The 27,489-nt window shown below is 39.1% G+C and overlaps 1 protein-coding gene across 4 annotated transcripts in view; it reads left to right on the forward strand.

The window, feature by feature from the left end:
* Window positions 1–27,489, forward strand: part of GRIN2A (glutamate ionotropic receptor NMDA type subunit 2A) — a 160,399-nt gene that overhangs the window by 98,625 nt on the left and 34,285 nt on the right. For all 4 annotated transcript variants that reach the window (XM_039732353.1, XM_039732354.1, XM_039732355.1 and 1 more), the window contains 7 exons: window positions 918–1,032; window positions 9,715–9,920; window positions 11,296–11,464; window positions 11,580–11,733; window positions 15,825–15,950; window positions 18,441–18,670; window positions 24,421–24,581. In XM_039732353.1, the coding sequence (XP_039588287.1) occupies window positions 918–1,032; window positions 9,715–9,920; window positions 11,296–11,464; window positions 11,580–11,733; window positions 15,825–15,950; window positions 18,441–18,670; window positions 24,421–24,581 (1,161 nt within the window). The remainder of the gene's footprint in view (window positions 1–917; window positions 1,033–9,714; window positions 9,921–11,295; window positions 11,465–11,579; window positions 11,734–15,824; window positions 15,951–18,440; window positions 18,671–24,420; window positions 24,582–27,489) is intronic.

Raw genomic sequence — 27,489 nt, forward strand, 5'->3', positions numbered from 1 at the left:
CACTTCTGCCTGCATCAGTCTCGGGCTGAATTTCTTTCAATTAAATACAATGAGAATTCAGAGCAATTCAGTGTGAACAACTTCAGACCACAGAGAAGGGCTGGGGATGTATTTTCTTCCAGAGATTTTGAACTGAAGTTTTACTTCTTACTGTGGGATAGCCCAGTCAACTTTACACTAACAGTGTGGAGTTTTGATTTCTTTTTTCAACATTTTACAATTTTTCATTCTTTTAGATTTTGTTTTGTGTCCTTCTATTTTTTCCCCTATTCAAAATACAAATTAATTCATATTCTTTTAAAACCATTGAAAATTAAGGTAAATACAAAATAATAAAAACATAAATTCTTTTTCTTTTGAAATTACTGAACTGAATATTTACCAACACCTTTATAGCTTTCATGTGTGTTTTGGCATTAGTGGAATTTATCCTCATGGCACAACAACATTGTGTATGGCTACAGTTTTGGGAAGATCTGACAGGACTCCTGGAGGTCTGAACAGGGGAAGGCAGATCAGATGCACTTTGCTCTGAGTACTACTCAGTGACACAATAGTACAGTGTTACCCACAGAGGTGATGTGGGTTTGTTTAAAATGCTCCTGAAAAGCTGGTGAGGTTGTGCAAAGTGCCAGAAGGATTATTCAGGATGGGGAGAGATTAATTATATGTAACGTGGAAGCTGTTAAAAATCATGTCTGCATTATAATTCATACATAACAATATTTTGCTTTGTTTTGAGCTGTGAACTGCCTTGAAATGCCCCGAGTCCCCACACTGCAAGCACAGGCTTCCCCCAGCACTGGCAGGGCTTGGTGCCCGCATCCCATCCCTGCTGCTGGTGACTGCACCAGCTGCTCATTAACTGCTGGACAGCCCATTAATTTTTCAATGAACTTTTCTTCCTTGCCTTCCAGGTTCATGATGAATGTGACGTGGGAAGGCAGAGATTTGTCCTTCACAGCAGATGGCTACCAGGCCCACCCCAGGCTGGTGGTGATAGTGCTGAACAACGAGCGGCAGTGGGAGAAGGTGAGCGCTGCTCCGGGGGGATTCTGTCACATCTCAGGGCTCCTGCTCCAGCAGCTGTGTCACAGCTCTCTGAAGAGACCATTTTACACCATCCTGAGCGTATCTGATGAGTTTTAGCAGATCAGTGAAGAAAAGCCACGTGGAGTTCAGGTTTCTCTGAAATGCACTTTGCGTTTCCAGTTCTTAAAATTGAGTAATGTAAAATGGATAACTGAAAAATGTCCAAAAGCTTGGTCCTCAGCTACTTGAATTTGGAGGCATTTTTATATCTTGACAATTCCATTCCTTTTATTTGCTTGATTTTGCGGGTTTTTGACAGATTTTATAGTAAAAGCACACTTAAAAAAAAACCAAAACAACTGTGAAGCTCCTGTTGGAGAATAAATCCTATCAATGTTTGCCTAAAAAATTCAGAATCTTGGCTAGTCCAGGTAGACAAGTGATCTCCCTATAGAGTTCTATATGGACTAGAAGGAAAAATGTTGTAGCATTGATGTTAATCATATATGCAAGTAGTAAATGAAAAAGTGTATCACAAGTATAATTTCTTTTAAACTCCATTCTCAGCCTGTGATTGTTTTGGCTCTGAGTTTTGCAGGCCGTGTCCCTATATTTAAAAACTTGTTTTAAGAAACTGTTTTTAATGTAAGACTGTAGGAAAACATACATCTAAATCATCCACCAGTTTTATTTTAAATTCGTGAAACGTGATTCTGCATTATCTAAATTGCTGCTGAAATTTATGAATTCTTTTTGGTACAGTTTTAAAAACCCATTAAATCAACTTAAAACTCCAGTTTGTAAGACTACAAGACTCTACATGATGATGAATAATAATGACAAAATCAGAATTACTGAAGGACATCTCAATAAATATGCTAGTCATGCAGAAACACAGAGAGTAGTCCTAGATTATGCTGTGTATTTCTTTATGTTCATTTGATGCAAATTTAATTCTCTGGATAAATTTAATCCTCTCCAAATGTGTCAATCTGAATCTTTGGAGGAATCATTTGCTCACTAACTGTTATGAAAATTTCTTACCCTATTTTAAAATTCTCCAACAGTCTGCATATCATATATAATGTTCTGGAAAAATATTATACTGCTTGGGGAATATTATTAGCATGAGGTGCCAAAGGAAGAAAATGCTCAAAGAGGCAGCCAACAATGCTTATGTTAAAATAATTTCATACATTTTGTACCTTGAAACTTTTCTAAAGAGACCATTCAAAGGACAAGGAGAGATGGGTTTGATTTTTTTTTTGAAAAATAATCTAACAGCAGCAAAGAAATACTGGATATATGGACCAACATTATTTCAAATTAATAACTTGAGCCTGTTTTAACCTTCCAGTGAGTCCCCTGTCAGAGGGTGAGGTTTGGGGCAGGTTGTGCTGTGCCTGCCGTGGGTGTGGGGCAGCAGTGCTGGGCTCCCTGCAGGCTGATCCTTGCCTTGTCCTTGCACAGCTTTCCAGCTGGTAAATCCCTTCCTGCTCTTTGTCAGGGTTGAGGGGCTCCTGGGAGGAAGAACAGAAGTGGATGTTTGTGGTGGTGTGGGACCATGGTTTGGAGCCCTGCTGGTGGCCAGCGAGGCGAGGAGAGAGGGCAGGGCAGCTCTGGTGGCTGCTGCTGCCAAGGGCTGTGGAAGGGGGTCAGCTTTAATTAGGAATTTTGTCAGAGGGGAGATGTGAAAGGTGGCCAAGAACGTGCTGTCACCACCAGCCTTATTCTCCTGACCACAGGCTGATCCTGCCTCTGTGGATGAGGACAAATACACTGACAATCAATTATCCTGGCATGCTGGACGTAGCTCTGGGCTGTCAGGCACACCCCACATCTTCCCAGCAGAGTGTCCTGTGCACTCCAGCTGCAGTGTCTGAGAGACTGAGAAGCCCTTCTCTTCCACATGGTTTATTTGAAGAGCTCTCTAGTGTTGTCTCAATGTTCTCTCCAAGTTGCAGGTTTACCCCATATCTCTTAGGCAATTTCTTTCCTCTTGTTCCTTTCTCCTTGAGCTGTTTTGCTCAATTTCAAAACTGTCAAAGTTACCCATCTGAGATCTCACATTTGCTGCTCTGATTTCCACACAGGCACGTGCTTCTCCTTTCTCTTACAGTGTATCAGGGAGTATCGCAGAATGGTTTTATTGAAGTCTTATTAAATATCCTTAATCCTATTTGGAAAAATCAAGTCTTAGTATCTAATGAAATAATTTACTCATGTGAAAAAATGACAATGCAACAGCCTGTAAATTCTCATAATATAACTAATATACATACTGCAAGTATGTAATTTATTATTTAGGTAGAAAGGGTAATTGTGATTTATGTGAAGAATTTTTTACCTGGCATTCTCCTGAAAATTCAAGATTTATTATTAAAAACAATTTTTCTTTGTTTTTAAACTGCTTTTATACAAATACAGTTTTTCTTTGGTTTCAGAATTGATATACTTTACTTAAAGCTTGAGGTTATAGAGAAGCTGTTCAACCATAGCTGGAGAACATTTATCTCACTCCTCAGAAAATAAGTTATTTTTTCTTTACTCAGTATTGAAACTTTGAGGTGGTAACTTCACATGTAAGTGGGGTTGACTGAGGGGTTTGTCCCATACCAGAAGCTGAAGAAAGCTCGTTCAACCATAGCTGGAGAACATTTATCACTCCTCAGAAAATAATTTATTTTTTCTTTACTCAGTATTGAAACTTTGAGGTGGTAACTTCACATGTAAGTGGGGTTGACTGAGGGGTTTGTCCCATACCAGAAGCTGAAGAAAGCTGTTTGAACGATAATAGTTTGAAGACTGAAAATCACTTTTTGGGCATGTTTCACAGGCATCCAGCAAGATATTTTGACAGATCCTAAAGCAGCTCTCAAACTTCTCACATCAACATTCATATTCTTGCTGCTGATCTTGACAGGCAAAGGGGATGCTGTTCTCAGGCAAGAGATTTTTAAGAAGACAAGCTTAATGTGCTTATTAAAGTGAAACTTGATAAATTTACCAGAGTTAGCAGTGTTGCCCAAATATCACCACAGCACTGCAGGATCACTGTGCTGGTGCTCAACAACCCCCTGAGTTCAGCAGCCCCAGCTGCAGCTCCCCTCTTCATGTTACCTCAGAAAAGTGGAACCTGCATGTCTCACCTGGCCCATCAACTTCACTGAGCTGCCAACTTCACAGCCTGCTAGTCTGGCTTTTTTTCTTTTTGTTTTAGCATATTTTTAATGTGGAAATAAACCAAATCAATCCAATATTAAAATCATATGCTAGAATATGATTAGCAGTGGCAAAAGCAGGCAGTTTAATTAGCAGCATGTACCACATATCTTAAGTGAGGTGGGGAAGACTGTATTTAAAGATGAGTGTGTTCTGTGCAAAGATGAGTTCCAGAGTAAAACCAATTTTTACTGACATTCCAGGTAGGTACAGATAAAGTTACCATGGTGGTCTGTATTCTTGGTGAATTTGTGTACTACATGGCACAATTGCTAATGAAACATCACTGCAAGAACTGTTACTTTACATCCAGTTTTATTCTAAGCAGAGCTTGTCATCTTTAACTTTCCACTAATGCAGGATTTAATGCAGAACTCGATTTTTCTCTGATTAAGTAGCATATGCCAGGTTTACAAGCCCTGTGTGGGGTTGTACACATTTGTATCTAAGTAGGAAGGAGTGGGCAGAGGGTGCGTGGTTCCTGCCTGGAATAAATGAACCAAGGTCTTCACAGCGAGCTCCATCTGGCTACCAACATCCACCACCACGTAGCCCAGAACAGACAGCTCCTGCAGCTGACTGTGGAGCTGACTTCACTGGGCAGGAGAGGAGAAACCCAGCCCAATCTCAGGCAGATTTCTGACAGAGCTTTTTGTCAGAGTACTGTGGGGATAAAAAAATCAGTGAGGTGCTCCATGGTAATTTCTTCTGAAATCTTAATTGATTTGAGCAAGGGTCTCAACAGCTGAGGAATCCTCGTGTCTCATGATAGATGATCTCTAACACTTGTGAGAAATGCAGATATGGTAACTAGAACAGATGAAATTGCCTGAGCTAATAATCTGTTTGCTGGGGTATCTTTTGTCAGTAGCTCTGTGCTGTAATGTGATATATTCTTTTTGCCCAGAGCAGAAGCAGCAGCATGCTCTTTAACATCTGTTGGGTTGTCATTCCCTGTATTCCATCCTTGTTGTTTTGTGTATTTAGTCTTCCTGTAAATATGCCTATCCTGACACTTACTGTCAGCTGAAAATTGCATGTTGTTTCTGTATCAGTGAGCTTTTGCCTAGCCTAAAGGCCTTTCCTTTGACCTTTACTCTGCTGAATTGTTTGAATTGCACCAACTGTTATGCAGCATTTCTTAAATCATGTATTCCCAAGGAGGATCCCACCTCTTTGCTGCTGTAAAGGAATCATAACTCCCATGGAAAGCAAAGGTGGTGTGCTTTGCCCTGTTCTTTACACCTATATATTAGAGAACAGGAAGACTTTGAGGGCAGCTCTCCCTCTCTGAAGGTAAGGGTATGCCTGGGCATTTCTGGAGAGCTGTAAGGTCTTCACTGAGAGCAGAGGTGACAAAAAATCTTCCTCCACTGGGAGGTGAAAGAATGAGCTGTCAATTTGTTTAGCTCTCTTCCTTTCTAATGACATAATCAACTCTTAAAATGGCTTCTCTGGTACGAGCCTGAACTCTGGCACTGCACAGAGTTATCTGGGACATTGCCCAGAACCAAAACTGTACCAGCCACTGAGGATTTGGTGAGTGCTAATTAATAATTCTGTATTGAAAAATGAGGCTGCAGGACATGGTAGCTTTTCTTTCTCTTCCTGTTTGTTTATAATCTCTTTGGGTTCTGTGTTTTCCTTGGAGCCCTGCTGGTCACAGGACTGGTGCCTTCCTGATGGAGCAGCCACGAGGGAAGAGCAGGACATTTGCATTCCCCATATGAGATTTTGCAGCAAATTTTGAAAACTTCAAAGCCTTTAAATGGATGTCTTCAAACCATTCAAGACTCTAAAACACTTCTTATTAATAAGTCATGGAACATGGAACATCATATTTTGTAATTTAAATTTAGAGTGCCATTGTGAAATATGGACCTTCAGAAACATAAAAGTGACACAAAGGTTTGCAGCAGGTGGTGTACAGCAGATGCTGTGTCTGGAGGAAGGGTTTTGCTCTTGTGCTTTGTTCTGCAGCTGTTATTGCTAACCTGACAAAGTCTATTTTAGCTTTTTAGTTATTGATTTGAAGCTTGCCTTGGTAGCTCTTCCTCTTAAGTGGAAAAGTGTAATGAAAAAATAGTAGTAAATAGTTTTTCAATAAAGAAAGATTTTGTATTTGCTCAGCACTATTTTCTTAACTGGGACAGCTCAAAAAGTATGTTTTGTGATATATGTGTGTTAAATGTAAAAGGAACATCCCTGAAAATATTTTTTGAAAGGTTTAGCTGGGTAGTCCTGGGAGTGCATTTAGTATCATTGTTGTCATGTAACATTTTTTCTTACAAAGGGATGATGGGTGTGTGCAGTGTACAGCTCCCATCTGCTGGGAGCAGGGTGAGGACTGAGGTATTAGTTTGTTTTTGGTGAGACATGCTGGTGTGACAGACTCTCTTTCTGTGCCAGCACTGGCACATAGGCAAGCTCTGCTCAGGATCTGGCCTTGTTCTTTTTCCCTGGTTCAATGGCCTCTGTGAGGGTGTGTGAGCAGGGTTGTGTCAATCATCCTTACATTGTTCAGAGACTTCTTTGGGTGCTGCAGGAGGGGGACTCTGAGGTACAGCGATGTGTAACTGTGCAGGTCTGTGTCTGCCTTTGGCTGCCACACAGAAACACACCAAATTCTTCATCATCACACTAAATTCTTCATCATCACACCAAATTCTTCATTATCACTCTCATTGGCTGCAGTCTTCCAAAGATAATGAGGCTTGGATGAGGTGGTCAAAGCACATGTGCCAGAGTCAGATGTGGGGAGCTTTAGGCAACAGTGGATGAGATGAGATGAGCACCCTGTGGCTGCTAACTCAGACTGACTTCAAACAAGCTCTTCCATGCTCACAGCTATTTTCCCCTTCCCCTCCTGCATCCTGTAGAGATTAAACCAAAGGGGATATTCCAGACTGCGTGTGAAGTCAGAGAAAATAGGACAGAATGTGCAAGTTCAAAAGAAATACAATGGTTGTATGTACCATTGCATGTCTTTACTTGAAGATGAGTTTTGCACCTACCATAGTGAATCAACAGTTGGATGTGTTGTTAAAACCGTATTTTTAATGTAATTTCTATTCTTTTGGCTATAAATGAGGGTTTCAATGGTTTGGAACACAATTTGTCCCAGAAATGTTTCTATTTCTTTTTTCAAGTGAAGGTCACCTTCTGTATTTCTCTGGGATCAAACTCATATTTATTATCAATATAACTGGGAATGAAAGAAATTTTTCATAAGTCTCTGGGTATTTTGTGTCATGTATATAATACAGTAAATGTATATGCATGAACTTTTTGACAGTTCTGTTAACAGAGCATGTCTGCATATTTAGTGTGTTACCCACAGCTTGAATTTTCTTTCCAAAATGATTTGGTTTACAAATACATATTACTGTGTTTGTTACCTCAATGCAGCAGTTTCATAGTTGCATCTCTCAAAAGAAATTAGCATTTTCCCAGATCCAGGTATTTAAATGTGTCTGGTTATAACCACCTCAGAACAGTAAAATGGCATTGCTCCCATTGAAGTAGAAAGAATATCAGAAAGGATGATATCAGAATATCATCAACTTTGTTGTTCTTCTGTTAGTAACACCAGAGCAACCATTGTCTTCTTGATAGGACCAGGTGACCTCACTGGGGTGGTTCCAGGGGCTCCCTGTGACAGGGACACAGATGCCAGGGGTGGCTGGCAGAGGGATGTGCCTCAGGATCAGGATCTGCCTCCTTCCAGCATCCTGCCCCCAGTGGTTTGGGATCTGCTGCACTCCTGACCACACAAATTTCCTTCCTGATGCATGGAACAGGCAGACAGTCGGGCACATTTTCTACTTCTGACACTTCTGAAATCCCTTGGCACATTTGCTGTTTGTCTGAGGTCCTGGGCTGGCTGGAATGCTCCCTGTTCCAGATGGCCACTTCCATGATGTACTCAGGGCTGTGACGACACCGTGTGAGCTCACGCAAGCCAGCACACCCTGCTGCCACTGTGCACCACACCTCGACAGTTAAACTGGTTTATTTACAGAAAAAATAGGTTGTTCCCCTGGGGCTGAACTAGCTTTTGTCCTAAAGGCTTTGTCCACTGTGTTTTGGTTAAATTTTGTGCTAGAAATATATATACACAGTAATCATCAGTAATCACAATATATATACACAGATACAATTCCCATTGATTTAAGTGAGAATTCCTACTTCCCTTGAGATATTTTGAATTTCCTAATTCAAGTGAGTAGAGATTTGACATTTCTGCCTCCTACATGAAAGTTCAGTAAAACATCTTGACTTATAAACAGGATGGAAATAAAACTGCAAAGGTCATGTGCTTATAGGTTTCCTGAAATAGGAATGGATATAAATCGTGTTCTGTGGGAATTTTTGTGATTAACTTTCAAGTTTTTAGAAGACAGAACGTAGGTAACAATTTTAATTTTTTAAAGGGCTCGAGTCTCTTATTGTACTGTTAATTCCCATCAGTTTCCTTGCAAAAGAAATATTTGAACATTCTTATGATTATGTTGTCATTTGTTTAGCTAAAGCAACTCAAGAATTATTAAAATGCATTAGGTTATAAATTATGTGGATTGCTAGCTCATTTATATTATCTGTCATCAGATAAAACATGTAATTAGATTTCTGGATAGAAAGTAGTTAAACAATCTGAGGAGGAAAACACTAGACTTGAAAATATTCCTTCTGGTGATCTGGAAATGGAAAGAAATGTGGGTTAATTTAGAAGGGATATTTTATAATAGTAAATAAGCTGGCAAATTTCATGTGCAGTGGGGTTTGCTTTCCTAAACCAACAGTTCTTACCCAACAGTTGGCAGGATAAAATAGTTACTTCTAATGGAAAATATTTATTTCTAATGGAAATTCTTATTAAAAATGTGGTTTGATCTGGCTCCAGTGGAAGCCTGGGTAAAGGCTTTTACATTGGCTTTTCAATGTATAAGAGCAGAAGAGTCTTCTCTTTGGGAAGATAACGAAATAACATTGTGATATTTTGGTTATCAGACAGATGTGTAGGTGTGAGTGTGCATTAGGGTTTTTGTTTGGGGTTTGTTTGTTTGGTTGATTTTTTTAAAAATAATTTTTTATTACTTAAAATGGGTCCTGGTTTCAAATAGAGTATCTGGTTGTTGTTCTGGCTCAAACAGAAATGCCGAATGTCAAATTTCAGTGCACGTAACACCAGGTGATAGATCATGTTAACAGATGACATCCAGTCTGTATAAAACAGTTGCCTATTAAAATAATGTTTACCTTATTTGTCTTTATCACTGTGCATTTTCTCATTTCATGCAATTACTAATAAATTTTAAACTAATTTTAACAACAAAACCCCAAAGCAACTGTCCTGGCCATGTAATTACCTGTGCCCATGTCCCACCCATTTAATATTGGTTCCCCTTTGTCCAACACCACCAAGCAGCTCTCAGCAGCCTGTGGATCTTGGCCTTTCAGGTGGGGAAGTGGGAGAACAACTCCCTGAGCCTCAAGTACTCGGTGTGGCCGAGGTACAGCTCCTTCGCCGACAGCGACCCCGACGACAACCACCTGAGCATTGTCACCCTGGAGGAGGCTCCCTTTGTCATCGTGGAGGATGTGGATCCTCTCATGGAAAGCTGCCAGAAAAACACTGTGCCGTGCCGGAAATTTGTCAAACTTAAGTGAGTAAATACACAGCGCTCCCTTTTCTTTTTCTGACTGCAAAATATAGTCCTTTATTTTCTCACTGAATATGTCCCTTCCCTTCCCTTCCCTTCCCTTCCCTTCCCTTCCCTTCCCCTCCCCTCCCCTCTCCCACATGCTCTTTTCACATCCTCCTTTTAAATAGTTGAGAGTTTCTGGTTATACACATGTAAGTCACATTGAGTTGTTAACAACACAGGAAGTTCATAGTAAATTCAAAGTCAATGAGAATCAGCCCTTTTCAGTCACATGGAAAAAGATTGTGCTCCAAAATGGGACTGTTTTAATGAGTCCTCTCTGAATTGTTTCCAGTTATGTTGAGATACGCCTGCTTTCATTAGTCTGTAACAATTTGAAAATGTCTCTTAATGAAAATGTAAGTTTATGCTGAAATTTGGTATAGAATAAACTGCTGCAGGATAAAATACCACTGTGACTTCCTATCAAGAGAAAAGTCCCCTTCTGTCAGTGCTCCATAACTTCAGAGCAGTCATTAGAAATCAGTGGAAGAGTTTCCACTGTACGTTTGTCAGTCGTGTTTCACCTGCTATGCCTTGATCTGTGTATTTATGAACTGAATATAACAGGATTTTTACTGAGCAGGTGTGAGGGAACATGATGCATGTTTCTGAAGATTTCCAGAGGCTGCATGGTTGTGCACATGCGTCCTGAAGTCCAGGGAAATTTATTTTTTTAGTTAAGTTCTAAACTAGTTTTATTTTAATTTTGAATTTTTCCAAAGGCTGCAAGATACTGCCTTGCCTTCTGAAGATGCATATACTAAAAGGTTCTAGAAGTCCCAAAATGAACATTTCAGAAAAAAAAAGGTGAAGAGAAAACTTGCATCCTTGCACTTAAAGATGGCCTGAAGTTCACCTTCTCCTAGTGCAGGGGAAGGTGCACTTTGAGAAGATGCATCCATTTCCAGCACGGTGAACTGCTGTGCCTTTTTATAGCTTACATGTTCTTTAATTACTAAATGACATGTAGTCTGATGTCTTGAGAGTAAAAGTAATAAAAGTTTAATCTAATCCTAAGAGAGAGATTAGTAAGAGCAGGCTGTATGTCTTGATGGAGCAGTGCAGTGTGTGAGGCTGGATCCTGGAGTAGAAGGATGTCATGTGAGGTAATGTTGTCTCTGTGTCTCACCAAGCAACTCTGTCATGATTAGCAAGAGCTGCAAACACCATATAGCTATAAAAGCATCCTGTGGGTTATTTTTGCCTTGATTCAGAAAAACATGGTCATTCACAAGAGTGGCAAAATGTTGTTTCACAGTGTGCCGTATCTTGCTGTTGTGCTGCCTCTGTTTTTCCCAGCAGGAATATTTATGTGTGTCTTGTCTGTTGACAGCAACAAAACTAATGAGGGAACCAACGTAAAGAAGTGCTGCAAAGGATTCTGCATCGATATCTTGAAGAAGTTGTCTAAAACTGTCAAGTTCACATATGACCTGTACTTGGTGACGAATGGGAAGCACGGCAAAAAAGTCAATAACGTGTGGAATGGAATGATTGGTGAAGTAAGTTCTCTTTTAGGTAAAAGAGCTCCTAAGAGCTCAGTGATGTCTGGTTGAGCTCTTCTGGAGGAAGGGGGAGTTCTGTGCTGACTCTGGTGCGTGTTGTCCCTGTGCTCAGGTGGTGTACCACCGGGCAGTGATGGCTGTGGGCTCTCTCACCATCAACGAGGAGCGCTCGGAGGTCGTCGACTTTTCGGTGCCGTTCGTGGAGACGGGGATCAGCGTCATGGTGTCACGGAGCAACGGCACGGTTTCACCATCTGCTTTCCTAGGTATGGTCTCCAGCCTGTCCAGATAACCTCATGGCATTTCTGTAGGGTTTGGTAGATTTAATGGTGTGTTAAGATATGTAGTACATTAACACAGTTCTGTTGAGCTTTGAATTCTACATTAAGAACTTTGTTCTGTGTTGATGTGCTGATTAACATGATCATTAACAGATGGACACAGTGCTGTTGGTTTTGGATGCTGAAAGTGAAAACCAAAGACTGTGATTTCAGTATGAAAAAGAATCCCCTAAAATCTTCAGTTAGGAAAATTACATCCTCAACCCTGTTTCCTTACAAACTAATTTATGCTGTTTAGACCATCATAATTTGCTTAATATCTTTTTAATATTCACAAAATAATTGAAAAACCCACTGTGGAGTTGAAGAGCAACTTCCTTGTCTTTAATTTAAAGCCAGTTTGGTAACACTAAAACCATTATGTGGAAAAATAAAAAAATCAGTATATTCCACATATCTTAGGGCACAGTTTAGAATGTTCAAGTCCATTGGGTCAGCAGTGACGCCAGTCCTAAATTGCTAAGTGGAAATTCTTCACTCCCCCTGAAGTTGCTCACAGACATTGAAGAATAGATTAGTGGTGTAGTATCAGATATAAGCAGGCAAAAAATTGATTTTCTTACACAAGAATCATCATTTAACCACAGAGCTTATTTCTCATATTACACAGATGATGTAAGTAAATATGACACAATGAGTAATCAAATAATTTCCCAAACGTGGTGATACCGAAGTAGATTTTGTTGATATTTGATATGAATGAAAGACTTTAAGTGAAATTGCAAGAAACTGTACTTGTAATGAAAAGACTCAAGAAAGTATCTTTTTATTTCTTTGAATCATTGAGTTGTAAAGTTCATTTTTTAAATTGCAGTTGCAGCATGTTTGAAATGACCACTGGAAATAAGAATTGGGGTGTTTTCTAAAGCGCAAGTGCAGTTGATTTTTTACTTCTCTCTTAAAAACCTGTTTACAGCCACCATCAAAAGGGAAGCTGCTTTTGCATTTTTCACAAGCAACAGCGTTATTAGATTTCTAAAATGCACTTAATGTTATTGGTTTAGTTGGTTGTGTATATAATTCAAAAGAAACAAAAAAAAGAACCCCTTCTCATAAAGCTCTCTAAAATAGCTCCACTTTTGAAGAAATCTGATTTTACTGCACCAATAAATCAAGTCTGTGCTCTCAGAAGTGAGCTCTGTTTTTTTCAGGCATAGATGAAGCTGCCAGTTTGCTGGAATTGACTGTGTATTTTGATGAGGTGTGCGTAGTAGTAAAATGTTTTGCCTTGCAAAATACTATCAGGCAGATAACTGAATTTATTCACAGGCTGATTTTGGTTCAATTAAGTGGATGTCTGAGAATAGAGTCACCTTACGTAAGACTTTTAAAAGATTTAAAAAAAAAAATCAGACAAATATAGTACTATTTTTAAAGAATAGCACTTGATTACACTTTCTGAAATATCTGGGTTTGTGAATTATTTCTATGAATGTGGACAAGTACAGGATTTTGTGTGACTAGATTTTTCCAGTCAGTTGTTGTGTCCAATAGATCTGAGTAACTGATGGGCTGTGACAGCCTCGTCCTCGTTATCTGCTGTGTTCTGATTCTGATTGTCTCCTTCAAATGAAAATTTTTTTCCATGTTAAAACATTTTCACATTGCACTAGAGATAATATATGCTAGATCTACAAATACTTTTTAAATAATTCTGTGGAGTTTTGGTTCAACTTCATTTAAACAACCAAATAAAGAAAGGGAAACCTTAAATCTCCATTTCTATATTTTTCAGAGGGAGAGTTCATAGGTGAGGTCAGTTTTCTTTTCTGGAGCATTGACAGAATAGAAAATCTCTGCCCCACTTTATTTAATGTATTGCTTAAGTATTGGTTTTGGTGGTGGGAGGTAGGACTCAAAGACGTCTTTTCCTTGCTTGATATTCTCTGTTTTCAGTCATTTGAAATACACACTAACAAGTCATATATTAGTTTTTTTTCTGCCATATTATAGCTTTACTGAAAATTCCTTTAAAACCTGCTGCTCGCCTGAGGGAAGTTCCCTTCCTGTCCTTTGAGAATCAAAGCACAGTGCTGAATGTGTAATTGGATCTCTGATATGACAGGGAGATCGACTTTGTTATTCACTTGATTTTGTACTTGCTCAATCTTACTGCTTGCTATCCCAAATAGCTTTTTGTTTTCCTATTGCTTCTATTAATTCACCACCTCATTACCAGACTCCTTAAATTATTAAAGAGAATTCTGCTTAAACTCTTGTTTATAGCTCACTTTTGTACATTGGCTTGTTTTGCCCTTTGCCTTCTTTAGATTTTGACAAATTACCATTGCTGTTTCTACACTGTTGCTTTTGATAAGGGTTTTATCAGCCTTGCTTTCTTCTGTGAGGATGCTGTCAAAATTTTATAGTACTTCTGCATGAATTCCAATTTAATCCAGTTACTAACTGAATTCAGAAAATATTTTTTAGACTGTATGCTACATAATGTCCCTTCCCTGGCTGCATCTACATAGATATTTCTCTGCCTTATACAAATTCTGTTATTTTCCTAACTTACCATTCTCTCCCAAACAAATAATTAACAGTACTTGAACGAAGCTCATACCCTGTCTTAAAAAGAAACTAATTAATTGCAAAAATACTGCTCCTTTGCAAGAGGAAAACAGTTTGGTTTAAAATACCCCTGCTTTGCCTTAGTTACCATCCAAAAGCACCAGTGGGCCTATTTGTGATTTGATCTTGTCTAAGTCACAGGTTTCTGGAGAAATCATAGCAAAGACAAAAAGATCTCATGGGTTTTCTATGCTTGGGCACAAATTATTACATTTCATTCTATTTTGGGTGAATCATCTGAATTTGGGCAAGGCTCAGATTGGGCTGTTGGGCTTAGAACACCTCAGCTCTCAGTCATTGTCCTTTCCTGCAATGAGGGAAGAAGCTTCAGTGATTCTAATCTTAAATTCAAAGAATGAAAAAGCTACCAGAGAGGAACTTTTTTGGCTTTCAAAAGCAGGCAAAACATTTTAACACACTACTTTTCTGTAATTTCAATTTTTTCTTGATTATGTCCTAATTAAAAATATTATACTAAGATTTGTTTTCTCACACTTCAGAGCACGCTCACACTTGCTTTATTTGCACAAGTTGTGATGTGAAGTGACCCAAATAAGTTGTCCTGATAAAGAGATATTAATTTGCCATGCTGATCTTCCTTAGAGATATCCTTGTACCAAAGCAGCTACCACAGGGACTCCTGAAATGACAGAATCTGTGGTTGGGAAAGATGATATTTGATATTGATATTGAGTCCTTTCAAAAAGTTGGTGCTTAGTCTGGTATTTGAAACTGCTTTTAGTTTTATGCTCCAACCTACTTCTTTTACTTAATCATGGTTCTTCTGTCTTTCAAACTGACATCCACTTTTCCATAAGCCCTTTTGATTTCAGTAATTTGCTTCCAGATGACAATGAGACATTCAAAAGGATGTGGTTGCAATTGATAAAAATATCATCTTCATTGCAGTTAGATGAATGTAAGCACAGAGAGAAAAGAATCCTTAAACAAAAGTGTTTAGTTTGAATGCAAGTATTTATCTTTCCTCCTGTAACACTTTTTGTTGGATAGAAAATGAGAGAGAATTCCCTGAATTACCAAATGTATTAAACATACACTTAATTGCTTTTGCTTTGCAGAAACAGTCATAGAAGTTGGACCATTCTGTTGATAAATTTCTATAACACAGGATGAATAGACACAGCAGCCTGATTGTGGACTGAAAACAGCGAGTCAAACCAATTATATGCCACTCAGTGTCAAAGAAAAGTGTGCAGCCTTTTGTTTTTAATTACAACTTACATTTCAGCTTTTGACTTTATGGATTTTGTCTATGTATACTAACAGCAGTTCATTATATATTGCTTAGTTATTTGCTAGCATTTTTGGTGTTAAAAGCTAATGTAGAGGAAGCTGCTGGGCTTGCCTGGTGAGGATATTAGAATTCTTGTGCTGTGACTGGTTTAATGAACTGTGTTTCTGTTTCTCCTGTTTTGCTGCAGAGCCTTTTAGTGCTTCTGTCTGGGTGATGATGTTTGTGATGCTTCTCATCGTGTCTGCCATGGCTGTCTTTATATTTGAGTACTTTAGTCCTGTGGGATACAACAGGAACTTAGCACAAGGGAGAGGTAAGATTTGCATTTTACTCAACTCCATGCATCCATGGGTCTCCATCTTTTCAAATAGACATAACATAGGAATAAAACAATGAAATTAGCTATTAAACTGTTCATGTTCTTCATTTAAAGTATGATTTCTTGAAGGCTTACATGCTCATGTTTATAATTCCAATTCAATGGAATAAAGACAGGGAGCAGGGTAAGTGGTATCAGAGTTTTATTCAGTGTTTGGTTTGTACACAGTATCAGTTGTAAAGTGTCAGCAGTGAAATATATTCTACTCCTGGTTATTACAAATTCATGACCAGTTCGGAGAAAGTTACCTAAAATCCTGTGGTCTGCTGGGCAGTTTGAAAAATAGCAGTTACATTGTCCATAGTTTTGTATAGTCCCTGTAAAATTCAGAAGAGCTCTTAGCCTTGAAATGATGCCCCTGGCAGAAGGGCATCTCTCCATTCTGTGTAGCACCCTCGGTTATAGAAACTTCATTTTCAAAACAGACAAGCTCTGTATTAACTCTTTCTCAGTCAAAGCTGCACTCTGACTCAAGAGTGAGGATTCCATATCTCACAATGCCCTCCTCCTCCCATCTCTTAAGTGACATTCAAGAGTGTAGCCTTTGTTAAAATTTCTAAATCATTCTTGCCTTGTTTTATAACAAGAGATCTTCCGGCTTGTTGAACACAGTTCTGGGCACTATTAAAAGCAAATGATTTCTTCTAGACAATGGCTGGCTTGTTCCCTGGAAAAGTGGATTATTGTGATGTTCAGATGATGTTATCATTTTAATAAGATGGTAAATGTGTAACCTCTGTCTGAAATAAACACTGTGTTAAAGAGGGGAAATCAAAGGTGCATATAGACATGGGCATCCAGGGGCTTGGCTGTTCTATTCTGTCCCTGAATTGATTATTTAGTGCACTTATAGCTACAAAGACATGTTATGGCACTAGACCATCCCAACCTAATTCTGAAGGCTTGCCACTAATCAAGCTGCCATTAATTTTAAACCTGGAATATTAAAAAAAAAATTATCATCTGTCAATTCCCTAGGCATTTTTTTGCAGGATGAATCTCAGTGATAATACAATCTCCAGTGGCATAAACAGAACTTTAGATTGCTCCCTTGGCATAGAATTTTTATAACACTGTTGCTCAGAAAAATGCACATTATTCCTGTATCAGCTCAGTCCTTAATATGTCTACAAGGTAGTTGCATAAACCAAAAGTCAGCTCCATTGTGTTTATTTTACTGCACTCTATTTTCCTAATGCTGCTGCAGAATAGGAGCATAATCTAGGATGTAGAGCTTGACTGCATTGTGAAATATTTGCACTGCACTAGAGAGCATTTCTGCTGAAATGAGAGCATGCACTGAGTATACCCACTTAGGCTTTTATTATTTTAAGAATCATTGAATAATTATTAAAATAAATTATAGTTTAAATGAATAGCTAAATCTCTATTTGTAATGTGCATCCCCTGGATAAAGGGACAGGGCAGGGAAGGAGATTTCTGCATCAGATTTCTGTATCAGAGCTTATTGACTAAATTGCAATTGAACTGAAAAAAGGATAATTATAAGTAGGCCAAATGAGTCACAGTCAGGGGAGGCCTGTTTCTCTGCACTGAGGATGCAGGGAGTCTGGATGATGAGCAATGTGTGATTGCATTGTGCTTACCTAGAGCTGGGTGAGAATAACTGCCCTTGCTTCCCTCAGGGCTCTACAAATGGGGCTTTGGACTGGATAATGACATTGTTAATTCACTTCTGCCCCTCTGCTGGCCACCTCCACCTTTGGGGTGAATTCAAATATAGAAATAACAAAATTTACAGAATGCCTTAGCTGGGACAGAATTTTACCTGTAATGTCAACACATTTGGAGCCACAGAACATGTGAGGCAGGCAGAGCCTGGCTTGTTCTAAATTCCCTGTCTACAGAGGTAGCTCCTTTGTTCTGTCTTTCTGATTCATGCCCTGAGTACAAAGGTGCTTAAAAGTAGGTGACACATTCACACACTTTGATCTTAAAAATGCTTACATAATGTTCAAAAAGCATAATGTTGGATGACTGGAGATGATAAAAATAATTTGGGTAAGAAAAGTATTAGAATTGAGTCATTAAGACTTAAACCTCCAGTTTTCCATTTCACATGTTTGCTTGCACAGAAAACTGACAGGGCAACACTGTGGCACATTTCCTCCTGCAGGAGACATACCAGCCTGCTTCTCCTCCAAACCTATGCTTTCCATTCTCATGTTAAAAATTTTGAACATATGCCACCTAGAAAAAATGTTGAATTGTTTTAAAAATGTGGAACTCATCGTTGCAAGGAGGGTACCTATGGTAAATCCTGTGAGTATATTTGCAGTACAGTGAATTTATATACCTAAATATTTTCTAACCAGGTCTCTGGGACTAAGGGTCATCCCTGCATCTTATATTGGCAAGGTTTAATTTAACTGCAGCTGAACTAAGTGCTCTTTGCAATTGCAGATCCCCATGGTCCATCCTTCACCATTGGAAAGGCAGTGTGGTTACTGTGGGGCTTGGTCTTCAACAACTCTGTGCCTGTGCAGAACCCCAAGGGGACAACGAGTAAGATCATGGTGTCAGTCTGGGCTTTCTTTGCTGTCATTTTCCTGGCCAGTTACACTGCCAACTTAGCTGCCTTTATGATTCAAGAGGAATTTGTTGACCAAGTGACTGGGCTGAGTGATAAAAAGGTAGGTATTCAGCTCAAAAGATGTCAGTGTGCATTCTCCATAATCCTTCTGCAAATTTGTACTTCGTGGTAAAAACTCTGAGCAAGATAATGAACTAAAACTGGATGATTTCTTTCTGAGTGCAAGTGCAAACTTTACTAACAAACCTAAGACCCAAAGCATGAAAATATCAGTCTGTTTTCAAAATCTCTGCATGTCTATTCAAAAGTACCTGCATTAACTGAAAACTACCTTTATTTTGTTATAGAAATCAGTTAGTGTTTGGTTAAAAGAAATGCCTTACCAAAATAAAAAGTTTGAAATTTTTTGTGGGATATTAGTAGTATATTAATAGAAAAAAGTCCATTTGCAAAATTATTGTGATGGATATGCACAAGATACCTGAAGGCTATGCTTTTGTAAGTCTGTGCCCAGTTGTTTAAAAATGAAACTAAATATTGACATTAAGAAGAAATATTTAAATACAGTATAGCCCAGGGGACAACTTCACAAAGGGGTTTTTTCTCAAAGGACAGAAAATAAAGGAAATTGTTACTAAAAACAAACCAAAAAGGCAACATCTCAGCCTTGTCTGGTTTTTTCTTTGTTTTAACTTCTTTTTGTGACCAGCCTTTGATTGATTGCCTGGTATATCAAAGCAAGCATGGCTAGAGGAAAGATAAAAAGAAACAAAAAAAGATAATAGTTTTGTTTTCATTTAATTATGTTGTCACACAACCTTTGAAAGAGTATGAAGATTGTTAAATATCCCTCTATTTTAAGATAATATTCTTAGAAGAGACAGATAAATGGCATTTTCTCTTGGGGATTAAAAAAAGAAGATTTGAGAAATGTCTTTCTGCTGTTGGTGAGAAAGAGCAGAGCATTTTCCTGGGCCCTGGTTTTGGCAGGTTCTGCCTTGCACCTGGCACAGCAGTGGGCTCAGGTCTGACTGACCCTCGCCTTCCCCTCCTTGCTGCCTCTCTGCCACAGGGCTGGAAATGTCAGCCCTTGTTCTGTAGCTTCTGGCTAAAAACTTCCTTGGTTTTGTCATTTTTTTCTATTCTGACTGCTAAGTAGGATTTCGTTTCCACAAAAAGCAAAATAAAAATAGAAAAATACTTGAATCAGAAAATACCATCTGTTCTTGTGTGGTCTGCTGATCATTTATTTGATCTGCCACCTTTGTTTCTATTTTTTGGTTCTTCAAACTTTGCCTGAAGCACATAGATGTAAGTCAGGGAAGCCATGCCTTTTCTGATTAAATTTAAAAAGTTACAACTCCAGAAGAGCAAATGAACTATTTCAGTACATTCTTCTTGTCATACATAGGTTTTGCCTCCTCTACAATCCTGAGATTTCTTGGATTTTAAAAAACCAAATAATTTGGGATAATTTAGGGGAATGATTGATGTTAAATTATTTTTCTCCCATTTTTTATCCATGTTTATACAGTTCAGTACAGAACTCTGACCCTTGCAGGAAGCAAAGCAGTCACAGGCAAGGGCCAGAAATGTGGGTATAATCAATTTTGAATAATTAATACCTAAAAGTTCACTAAATTTTTTTACAAAAATTAAAAAACTCAAGCCCCACTTCTGGGCTGGTAAATCAGTTTGTTGTTCTTCTCTCCCACTTTTCCCACTGCCATACCTGAAGAGTCAGGCTCTTCTGTCAATGCTGTACTGCCAGTGCAACAAAGCATTTCCAGTCAGAGGTACTGGGGTGTGATGGAAAAAACAGGAAAAAATCAGGAAAACCCCTCTCTCCCTGAGCAGCCCCCCTGACCCTCATCACTGTCCCATTCAGAAGTATGTTGTACTCTATCAGCTGCCTCACCAGATTTGCTGCCGTGATGATAATGTGTTATTTACTCCTTGATGCTCTAAGACCTCTTTATAGTTTCCTCATCGCACTCAGTGCTGTCCCATTCAGAAGTATGTTGTACTCTATCAGCTGCCTCACCAGATTTGCTGCCGTGATGATAATGTGTTATTTACTCCTTGGTGCTCTAAGACCTCTTTATAGTTTCCTCATCCCTTGGAATGTTGCTAATGAATTTGTGAACGCCATGCCATCAGAGTGTCACCCAGAAGTGCATGGCACAGCATGTTCTGGAGTGAGGAGGGGTGGGTGTTCATAAACTCAAAGGATTCAGCAAATGAGAGGAAAATGATATTTTGACATTCCTGTGTATGTAATAGATGTTCAAAAGCTTTGTCTTCATCAAAAGGTACAGAAAATGAGTCCAAAGTATCCATAAAAGACTGAAATTCGTGGCTTTTGTACTTTTGAGACCTTTTGTGCCTATTTCATGCAATGAAACAGGAAAATTTGCTGAAGGAGGGCAGGTAGCTGTGCAGAGAGCTGTCTCACAGAGTGCTGTTCTGCTGGGGTTCCGCCACACTTAGGAGTTGCCTCATGTGCACATGGTCCAGGAGCTTCTCTTCAGCTTTAACAGGAAACCTGAATGATGCCACTGACAGGCTCCTTATTTTTGCAAGGCTCAGAGTGCAGCCTTGGCTTTCTGTTCCCGTGCCCTAGGATGGCACAGGTGGTGCAGACACCGAGATGTGTCTGTGACAGCAGAGCAGCAGGAGCCAAAGGCAGGGAGGGAGAGCCTCTGAGGCCAGCCCCTCTCAGCACTGCCCAGTATCAAAGCCTTTCTGTGCTTCCTGAGGCTGGGCAGGCACAGCTGTCCCCGCACTGCAGCACCTGGTGAGCATAAGGACATTTTGGAGTGACTGATGGCTGCATCTCTGTAGGATCACAAGAATGCCACGTTCCCATCTGGTAAAAGAGGAAAGGACAAGGTTCAAGTATGGGTGTTCTTCTGTCACTCCAAATGAGTTGTAACTCCTGCTCCCAGCAGGAGATTATTTACTGTTTTCTAGTATTTTAGCAGTGTTTCCCACAGTTCCTTAAAAAAACTCCAGAACAATAACAAGCAACTGCTCTCAACACCAGCCTTTTCAGGCAAGCGAGTAAATCTTTAAGTCAATATGTAATGTTTCTGGAAGATCACTTTGCTGACTTAATGAAATTGCCAGTTTTATTAGGGCATATAGGAAAAAAAAAGCAAAAGACTGGAGTTGTGTTGCCATGTGCTGCAGTTCTGTTGGGTGGCAGAGCAGGGGGAGACAGGAATGAATTAATTGGTCACTCTTCAGAGTAACAGGAGATCTCTCCACTATGACTCAAACAAGGGCCTTGTGCATTCAGTTCAAGAATTCTGTCCATGATTTCAAAGATCAGCATTTCATGAAATGTCTAGGAAGAAAATGATTTCCTAGCAAACATGACATATTTTGTTTCTCATCATGGGGCTTTAGGGAAAATGAATGCATGTAGAGCCTTGATTGTTTTTTTTTCTTTTCTTGTCTCTTGCCTGCCACATAGATCTTTGCTGCAGTCACAGACAGTGACAGTCCTGTGTGCTTCTGCAGGACGTGGCAGTTCACAGAATATAAGTTTAATATTATTGATGAAAACTTTAGTCATCTCTGATATGAGTGCAGTGTTAGTAAAAAGATTTAAACCTCTTTCTTCTTTATAAGTAGTCTGTGAGCAGGCAGTAGTAGCAGATGACGGTTTCAGAAATAATCTCCTTGTGAGTGATAAAATTTGTTGGTGCCAAGACATTCCAGTCTGTAGATGGGGTTTGGAACTATTAATCTGCTTTTTAACTCTGTGACTTTTGAATGAACTTGGGCTTTTTATTCATCCTTGTCTTCTGCAGAAATATTTTTGTCTTCCATGATCGTTCAATTTGAACAGATGTGTTAATTCTTTCAACTATTCCTATGAGAGGAAATGCCTGCCAACATCCTAGATTCATATGAATGTTCTTGAAAAGTGAGACTATTTAAAAACAAACTCCATTTTGAAATCACCAGAATACTCCACCATAATGTCCCTGTTCCCCCAGTTCCCCTGCCATTCCTCCAGTTCCCCTGCCATACTGGGAACTGAGCTTGCAGGATGCTCACCACAGCTGAATTTCCAAAAAATCCCAGCAATATAAGGAGCGGCAAGTCTTACAGGTCCTGAAATTGGCAGTTCTATTTTTTTCAGTTCTATTGACTGGCAAATTTAGGAGACACATGAAGCCATCTCAATACATCAGAGATACATTAGCTCTAGATTTAAATAAAGTTCATAGCAAGCTACATTTATATCAGTAGAATCTCTGGACATATATTTAAAAGCAGGGTTTGTTTCAGTGCTGCATAATAAACTCAGAAAGGGAGATGGCAAATATAGACTAAGAATCATGAGTAGTGTACAGTGTAATTTTGGTGCATGGGTCAATTACTATGTGTAAAAGTAGTAGCAAAGTTATAATTTAAACAGTAAAGCTCTGAAAAGGGAGAATGAGGAAAGTAAGACATCTGTTAGCTAAACAAATAGAGAAAAATAGAGTTCATTCCTTTATGCTTTGTCAAAATATACTTAATTAAAATGAAGCATTTAATTGTAGTTCTGTAATGAGAAAATGGTGTTGCAGCAATAATTTCACAGTCAAGGTTGATGGAATTGAAAATACTCCCATTTTTTTTTTATAAACCCATTTGTATTCTCTTTGCAAATTGGCACTGGATCTTGGGAATTCTTGATGCCCTGAGACCAAATGTTAAAAAGAGAAATATTTCATATGGAGCCCCAAAGGAATCAGCAGCTATATAAATATTAGGCATCTCTTGCAGCACAGGATATATAGATTGCTCTTCTAACTTCAACAATAAAAACAGAGTGCATTTAGAGTGGAATTCATGGGTGACTGCTTTTATCAATGCTCAATTCAATTCCTCATTAGCCAATAGTTCCTCTAATCTGATTGACCTTTTTCATTTGTTTCTTAAAGAGACGTTTTAATCCTAATTTTGGGTTTTAAAGGAAGATGTTGAAAAGGTGCATATAATATTTTCAGATCTGTTAGTAAAAAATTGATGTGAGATTATTTGAAGGATTGCCAAGTGTGAGACCTGAATATGCCCTGAGCCATTGCCATTCTTTGCAGATCCCCCCTGGCTGGTTCATCTGTGCTGATGCAATAATGATAGAGAGTAAAATTGTGGAACAAACCTGTATGTCCTCAAGCAAATGGTTCATAGTTGTAAATGGTAGGGTTGAACAGGGACTAGGATTCCAGGTGTGGGAGCTCCAGAAGCCCTTCTCATATCAGCCTGTGAGTTGCCGAGCCCCAGTGGAAGCTGCAAGAGCTTTTATTCCCCTCCAGTCATGGGTGGAAGGAAACTCCCTCACTCTGCCTCTCCCTGGCACAGCTTCCTGCAATCCCTGGCACCCTCCAGGACTGGGCTCCCTGTTGAGTACTGTGGATGATCCTTTTCCCATCAGGAAGATGGGGAATCACAATGTCCCAGCTGAGATGGAAGTGTGAAATGACTATCAACAAAATCCTCTTTTCCTTTGGTTGCAGTTTGCCAGTGTGTTTGGGTTGGGTTGGGTTTGGGTTTCCTAGGGAGATATTGGCAGATGAGCATCTGCTCCAGTTTCTGCTGTCCTGCCAAGTGCAAAGCAGGGGAGAGAGTCACATTTGAGTGCCAAAATGGAGCTGGTTTTACCTTGGATGTAGATTATGTTCAGTTAGTGTGAATACAGTTTCTGGTATAATAGACCTGAACTGACCCACAGCATTTGCCTAGAAGAAATTTGAGGCAATTTACACAACTTCTGTCTTTTTCAACCTGAAATTGTCCTTCTTCACATTTTGGATGCCTGAAACACTTTGTTTGTCCCTTTATCTCTAGTTTCAAAGGCCACATGATTATTCACCTCCTTTTCGGTTTGGAACGGTCCCAAATGGAAGCACTGAGAGGAATATCCGAAACAACTACCCTGATATGCACCTCTACATGACCAAGTTTAACCAGAAAGGAGTCGAAGATGCCTTGGTCAGCTTGAAAACTGGGTGAGTTTTTCCCCATGGTTTTTAAAGAATGCTTTTCAGTAAACTTTTCAGAAACAGAGGACTATTGATCTGTGCTTTCTGTGGTACTGAAGAGACTGATGTCAGGCTGCTGTGTACTACATGGTGCTTTCTTTTTTTTTTTTCCCAACTGTATTGTACAGTTATCAAAAAGGAAAATGATTGACTGTGATTTCTATGGTTGTTTAAAATTACATGGTAGCTTCATTGTCTTATGAGAAGTAGTTTCAAAGGGCAGAATTAATGTTTCTTGAATTTGAAGACAGTACAGTCTCTTGTTATCTTTGCAGTGCTGCCTAATCCTGCTTCTGACAATCTTGGTAAATATTCTGGTAAATATTATTGTCCTTCTTTTTTAAGATCTGAGATTTAGTCTTGAGGGCCATCCATCCTTTTCTGTCTGAAGTAACCCAACCTGCCTAATTGGACAAAGAGACAAATTTCCATTCTTAATCCTCCAAAGGCATGAGAATGACTCATTGCTCATATCATTATTCATCTGGGTGACAGGAATCTGCTAGCTCTAAATATTTAGGCTTGATAGCAACATGATTATATTTGTTAATAATACAGCAATCATTTCTCAGGCTTTTTAGGTTTTGTTTTGAGGTGAGAAGTTACTTTAGTGGGTTTAAGTATATGTACTCCAGAAGCTGTGTCAAGGAACATCTCTCCTTATTTATGGTGAACACAGGACGTTTCTTCCTATACTAAAATACCCTCTTTTGATCCTTTTTGGGGAACTGCTTATCCTTTTAATTTTTACTCCCCTTCTGCCAAACCTGTATAGGAGTATAATGTATTACTTAAGCAAAAGACCTTGAAATCCTGAAATCTTTCCTTAGAATGAAGACTCCCTTAAAAAGTTATCCTTCCAGCTGTTTCCTTCTCCTCTGTCTCCTTGCTGCTGTGTGGACTCTGCCCTCATTTCTCCAGGCATTCTCAGCTGGCACTTCCCAGGCTGGTTTGTCCCATGCCAGGCCAGATGTGTGACATTGCGTGAGACCAGCCTTGCCCAGGGGCTTCCAGACTGCAGCTCCTGCTCTGACCCAGCCTGTGCCAGTCCCCTTTGCTGGGTGACAGCTGAATTAGGCATTAGAGATAGACAGCTAGATCCTTCCATTTCTGCTGGGAATTTCTGAAGAAGGAGATGTCCTGATTTCAGCCATTTGTAGGACTTGTTCTGTTGGATGGACAGTTTATTTAAGGGATGTATACTGCTTGTACTTTTCACCAACCATTTGTGCTACTGAAAGTTCTGAAAAACTGCTGTTAGCTTGAAAATCAGGCCACTCCTCAGACACTTAAGTGTGAAAACAGGGGGGCCAACCTGACTGCAGGGCTGTTCAGGATGTTCACTGAAACTCAGGCTGGCTGCTCCTGGGCCAGCTGATGGTCCTTCTCAAGAGCTTTGCTCCTTTTGACAGCATCAGCTATTCATTTTTGACAGATTCCTTTTCCCCTGTTGGAGTTTCTTTTCTCTTCTGAGTGATTTCTCTGTGTGGATACCCCCAGGTGTCTGCCTTGCTCCCCTTGACTGATATTTCAGTAGCAGATGGTACAAATAAACTTCTGGGTCAATACAAGTAACTGCTGCCTCCAGCTGTGCTCCTTGGGATTTTGTCTGGTGGCACCCGCAGAAGGATTGAACAGCAGGATGTCAGCTGCTTTCAGACTCATATTCTTCAAAAACAATTTTTCATTTTTTCTGCCAAATTTTCTGTTCTTCAGCAGACAGAATTGTATATTCTTTCTCTCCCTCTCATGATTTCGTTGACCAAATCCTTTATTTCTTCCATGTAAAATTTGCCCTTTCATCTTGATGAAGTCTAGTTGAGACATCTTTAACTTTCTTCCCTCCCTGATTCACTGGATTCCATGATATTTAGTACATCTGGTCCCATGGAGTCCATGTTTCTATGGTTCTTTTGAGGGTGACTCATCTCTTCTTCCTCAAACTGTTTCTGCTTCAAAGCAAATACATAATTTCTATTTTCCTCTTCAATGTGTGTGTTCTGTTCACCTTATTACAGCTAATTTGTCTCTTTTCATCTTTATCTCTTTCAAAAACGATTCCTGTACTTTTATCTTTTTTTTTTCCATTCTCATCCTTGGGGATACAACAAGCAACTTCCCTCATCCATGGTAAGACTTGCTGCTTCTGCACAGCTTTTTGAAAATGAACTGTCTGATAATTTTAGTCATAGTCTATAGACTGAGAAACACTTGCAAAGAATCTGGTTGATAATTGCTGCTGTGAGTTAAAATAAATATGAACTGTGTTATCCCTGAAGAGTGTTTGTATAACCTGTATTTCCAATCTCACTTTAGAAACTACTTTTGCTTAATTGGAGACATGAAGTTTAGTCCCTTTTAATTACTTTTGTATAGTGTTTGATTCTAATTTCAAGATGGAATAAAATAACACAGTGAAGCAATGCTTAATGACTGAATAATGCCATACATGTGGCCCTTGTGATCCAAATAAAATGAAATTATGAAGTAGCATCTTGTCACTGTTCAGTCTGGTTTTCCTGTGTCTCAAACAAAGTCTTTTCATCAACTTTAATTAGCATTAACATCCTGAGATGTATTGGAAATATCTTGATCTTTGAGATCATTGTGTTTAATACATAATGTTATTGAGTTGAACTAGAAGGAGAAAGCAGGAAGAGGACAAATGTAAAATTTCAGATGCACAGATTTCTGAAAACAAATTAAAAACCAAACTGCTGTGGTTTTTTGTTTGGTTTGGGATTTTTTTAATCTTGCTTTCTTTCAAGAAGTGGAAAATCAGCTGCTTCAGTCCACTTGCTAATGTGGCCAGAAAAAGCCTTGGGGGAAGAAATATGGATAGAAATATGTATAAAATAAATGGTATTCCTGCCTT

This window comes from Passer montanus, unplaced genomic scaffold (assembly GCF_014805655.1).
Source record: "Passer montanus isolate IOZ18808 unplaced genomic scaffold, ASM1480565v1 scaffold8, whole genome shotgun sequence".
NCBI lineage: Eukaryota > Metazoa > Chordata > Aves > Passeriformes > Passeridae > Passer > Passer montanus.